The sequence below is a fragment of the Vulpes lagopus genome, chromosome 7 (genome assembly GCF_018345385.1).
Source record: "Vulpes lagopus strain Blue_001 chromosome 7, ASM1834538v1, whole genome shotgun sequence".
Taxonomy (NCBI): Eukaryota; Metazoa; Chordata; class Mammalia; order Carnivora; family Canidae; genus Vulpes; species Vulpes lagopus.
The window spans coordinates 17,345,595-17,350,018 of NC_054830.1; the positions used below are offsets into that span (position 1 = coordinate 17,345,595).

The 4,424-nt window shown below is 52.3% G+C and overlaps 1 protein-coding gene across 1 annotated transcript; it reads left to right on the forward strand.

The window, feature by feature from the left end:
* Positions 1-1,310: 1,310 nt before the first annotated feature.
* On the forward strand, positions 1,311-3,279 carry LOC121495894 (cathelicidin antimicrobial peptide). Its single transcript, XM_041763963.1, has 4 exons — positions 1,311-1,558; positions 2,186-2,293; positions 2,431-2,502; positions 3,078-3,279. Exons 1-4 carry the CDS (start codon positions 1,361-1,363, stop codon positions 3,216-3,218), a joined length of 519 nt encoding a protein of 172 aa, XP_041619897.1. The 5' UTR covers positions 1,311-1,360; the 3' UTR covers positions 3,219-3,279.
* The last annotated feature ends 1,145 nt before the right edge of the window (positions 3,280-4,424 follow it).

Below are 4,424 nucleotides of genomic sequence, written 5' to 3' on the forward strand. Positions count from 1 at the left end.
ATTGTATATAGCATCCTGGTGCCTGGGGTGTTCAGGACTGTGGGGGCAGGGAGGTGGTAATGGGAAGCAACAAGATGGCAGCCCAGGAGGCATGTGGGCTCCTAAAGGCAGAAGTTTGAAAGAGCCCTTGGAAAGCTGGTGTGGATGGTAGATTGTGGTCTGGGGAGAGCCTGGAACTCAGAGAAAGTGGAGTCTGGAGAATATGGTCACACTTCAGGGGAGAGAAGATGGTGGTAGGAACCAGGACAGGGACATTGGGAGAGGTCAGAAGGGAGTATTCCCGGGAAAAAGGAGCAGATGGGGTACCCCCTAAGTTTTCATCTCAGGGTTCATGCAATGGCACTGAGCAAAACAGCAGGTCAACAGGCCCAGTGGGGACAACCAGGGGTGTTTATAGGAGTCTTGAATTTAGAGATACAGACCATAACTGTCTCCAATAACTGGTATCCTAAAAGGGGATGTCCCCAGGGAGATGTGAGGCCTGGGAAGAGAAGCAACTCAGGATACAATTCTGCAAGCCTCACATATTAAAAGAGGTCCTCGGAGGAGACTAAGGAGTACCTGGGAGATGAGAGGGAAACCAGGAGGGTAGCATCAGGGGACAATGAAACAGGTGTCATCATGCCTGCACAGGTAAAGACAAGGCTTCAGAGTGACCCTGCCATCTAATGAGGGCTGGCCAGCCTGTAGTGGCCTGTGTTTGAGAGAGCAAGGAAGTGGGTCAGTGAAGGTAGAGGACCTCAGGTTCAGAGGGTAGCAGGGAGCCAGTGCAATGGGCCACATCTGATGGTGGCTGGGGCCATTTTTAGACTGAGAAGGCAGTGGAGATGAACTCAGGAAAGGAGGACAGCCAGAGCTGAGGGCTGACTGAGTGCATCAGGCTCTAGACCAGGGGTGGTCACTGTTAATCATTCATCAAACATTTGCTGAGTGTGTATTGGGCACGAGGCAGTGCCTAGAGCTGGATATTGAGTGGTGAATACACTACATTGCCATGATTCCTGAGGAGGCCATCTGGGGAGAAGGATGTAGGACACCCGTCTGCCTCTCTTTCTCTCCTGCGGAACTCAACTCTCTTGAGCAACCTTGGCAATAACACTCCTGTGGGGCCCAGGAGAGGCCCAAACCTTGCCAAGGAGATGGAGAAACTATTTCTCTAGTTGCACATCAGGCAGACTTGCGCACTGCCCAGCAAGCCCGGTGGGGCAACAACAGCCCACTGAGGCAAGCCTCGGCCCACATCCTGGCAGACAGCCAGGGATAGGTGGGTCAGGAAGGCTCCTGACTGGGTCTTTGCATCAGGCCCAGGCTGGGCATAAAGGAGAGACTTGCAGGCTGGGAGGAGGGAGACTTGGGGACCATGGAGACCCAGAAGGACAGCCCCTCCCTGGGGCGGTGGTCACTGTTGCTACTGCTGCTGGGCCTGGTGATCACTCCGGCTGCCTCCCGGGCCCTTAGCTACAGGGAGGCTGTGCTCCGTGCTGTGAATGGCTTCAACCAGCGGTCCTCGGAGGAGAATCTCTACCGTCTCGTGCAGCTGAACTCACAGCCCAAGGGAGTGAGTCGAGGAGGGGGCAGTCAGGAAAGAGGCTCTGCTCCAGCCAGCAGGTCTTGGCCATACTGTCCCTCCCTTTGTTCATGCTTTGCTCAGGTCCAGATGGCTTTTCTCCCTTTAAGTGTAGTCCCACCTCTTCCAGGAAAACTTCCCAGATCTGTGTGCCACTACCTGCCCCCCAGCATGAGTGCTTCTTGCCTTAGCATCTTTACTGTATAAAAAGGTGTCACTCCCCATCAGCCTTCTGGAAGTTCCAGGGATAAGAGTTGGATTTCGGGCTCTGGGGTGTGAGTTCCCTGCCCAGGGATGGGCTCTGCTTGGCCTTGAGATTCCAGTGGCAATATCTTTCCCTCCAGGAGGCCTCTGCTTTCCCTTGGTCCCCTGAGCCGGAGACGCTATGCATTAGAGCCTGTCTGAGGTCCGCTCATGCTCTCTCATCTTGGTGAGGGCAGGAATGGGCTCTGTCTTCCTCATCTCTGTGCCTTAGCACAAAGCCAGTGCCAGGCAGAGAGCAGGGGTTGTTAAAAAGCTGTTCTCTTAGCTGGGAGGCAGGTGGGGTGGGCAGGGAGACATATTAGAGAAGGTAAGCATGAGCCTGACTCTCGTCTTCCCACTTCCTCCTCTGCCCAGGATGAGGATCCAAACATCCCAAAGCCTGTGAGCTTCACAGTGAAGGAGACTGTGTGTCCCAAGACGACACAGCAGCCCCTGGAGCAGTGTGGTTTCAAGGACAATGGGGTGAGGCTGGGGGCCCTGGCAGATGCCCCCCAAGGAACTGAACAAGAGGCTTCCTGGGACTGTTTCCAGCCGCGGGGGTGAGGCTGGGAGGTTATGGCACGGGCGTTCCAATTTGACCTGGAGCCTCCTCTTCTTAGCTGGTGAAACAGTGTGAAGGGACAGTCATCCTGGACGAGGACACGGGCTACTTTGACCTCACCTGTGATTCAGTGAGTGATCCCTTCTGGGTTGTAGGGGTTGATGGGGTGGTGGTGCATGGCCAGTTAGCCACCTTCGCATCCAGGCAGAGAAAGCCTCTTCTACCCTTGGCTTCTCCCTCAACCTGAACCTCAGGTCTCCAGGACTGGCTCTACAATCCCCTAGAACAGCAGGTTTTCAAAGTGTGGTCCTGAGAACCTGGGAATTCGTTAGAAATGCAAATTCTCAGCTCCTACTCCGACCTAGAGAATCAGGTTCTGGGGTGGAGCCCAGCAACCTGGAGTTTAACAAATCCTCCAGGGGATTCTGACTCCTGTAGAAGCTTGAGAGCCACTTAGAGTAATGAGTTTTAAGCTGTGAGACCCTGGGAAGCCCTCTGCCGTCTCTGGGACAGTTTCTTCATCTGTCTATGGGTGTAGGGATTCAATCAACCACATACTCTAAAGGTTATAGCCAGAGGATGAACTGGAGCCCCAAGGCTCTTAGGGTTGCCCAAGAAGGGGGGTGTCTAGGAGGGGAGGGGTTTTGTCTTGACCCTGGATCCAGCCTAGCCCCCATAAAGAAACTGCTTCCTTCTGATGCACAGATCCTGCAAGTCAAGAAAATTGACCAGCTGAAAGAGCTCATCACGACAGGGGCGCAGAAGATTGGCAAAAAGATCAGGAGAATTGGCCAGAGAATCAAGGATTTTTTAAAGAATCTTCAGCCCAGGGGGGGGGAGTCCTAAGGGCTTGCTGCGCCCTGGCTTAGGCTTCTGGACCCTGAAAAATAAATTTTTGTGAAAGCAACTTCCTCCTCCAAGGTTCAATTTTACTTATCTTGCCTCCTTCCACTTACCATGACCGAAGTCTCAATTCTGGGAGGACTTATGCATGTGTGTGCATGTGTGCATGCACCTGCCCATGCAAAACACAAAGGTGGGGGCAGCTAAGGGGTGAGGCTGCAGGGCCAGGAGGGCCAGGACAGTGTCTCTATTCTCAGGATTCTTCCCCATGCCCTTTACATGCCTCCCACCATCTTCATTGAACACCCAGTAGTGATGGAGGAGATCTACCTTGTGTGTAGTGGTAGTGGAGGTGCTGTAGAGCTGTTCCTGCTCATATAGAGATGACAGCTGAGGGAGGGGCCAGACATTTTGTTAAACACAGAGACACAGTTCAGTCTCCTGGCTGGCTGGGTTCTATGGTCAGCCTTCTGGTATAATTCCCATAAAGTTCCAATTCCCCTTGAAAATCTTAACTCTGGAAAAGCCCACCACTCCTGGCATCTCTTCTGGCATTGGAAAACATCACTGTTTCTTTAGCAGATTTAAGTTGGGAGCTTTAATGTTGGGAACATTTGGTACCATTAAAAGCAAGAATCATGCTCGGCAGGCTGAAGAGCTCTGGCTAGGAGAGACATGGGTGTTTCAGACACTGTCAATGTCTTGCCCACTTGCCATTCAGTAGCTGACTAGAAGCTCCCGTGGCTCTGGGCTAGGGGCAGACTGGAAGTTCTGGGGAGTTGGCACTCCAGAAAGCAGTCTCAACCAAAGATTGGTGGAAATTGGCAGACAAATATTTTCTCTTCCTTGTTCCTTGGGTGGGCCCACTCTAAGATGTGGGGACATCTCCCAGGTCCCCAGCTGGTTGTGCCCCTGTTGCTTACAGCAATGACCTATTCATTAACACATCCTGTTCTGGCTTCTGTTCCTGTTCCGTCTCACTTCCTTATGTTCCTGCTGTTGCTTTCTGTATTTGCCTGCCAAATAAACTACTTCCACTTACATCCTTGTCTTAGGTCTGCTTCTGGGTCAGCCTAAAATAAGACATAGATGTCCTGCTCTGAGAGCAACAGGAGCAGGATATCACATAGCATTTACTTTATTATCTGTCATGCTTGCTTCTTCCTAGTGAGCAGGTCATATTAAGGTTTTCTGCTTTTCATGGCTCTC

What these genes read in the sequence shown, in the direction of transcription:
- LOC121495894 (XM_041763963.1), top strand. Translation starts at nt 1,361, where the DNA reads ATGGAGACCCAGAAGGACAGCCCCTCCCTGGGGCGGTGGTCACTGTTG. An exon ending in TGAACTCACAGCCCAAGGGA is followed by an intron (nt 1,559 to 2,185) that starts GTGAGTCGAGGA and finishes TCCTCTGCCCAG; the next exon opens with GATGAGGATCCAAACATCCC. An exon ending in GTGGTTTCAAGGACAATGGG is followed by an intron (nt 2,294 to 2,430) that starts GTGAGGCTGGGG and finishes TCCTCTTCTTAG; the next exon opens with CTGGTGAAACAGTGTGAAGG.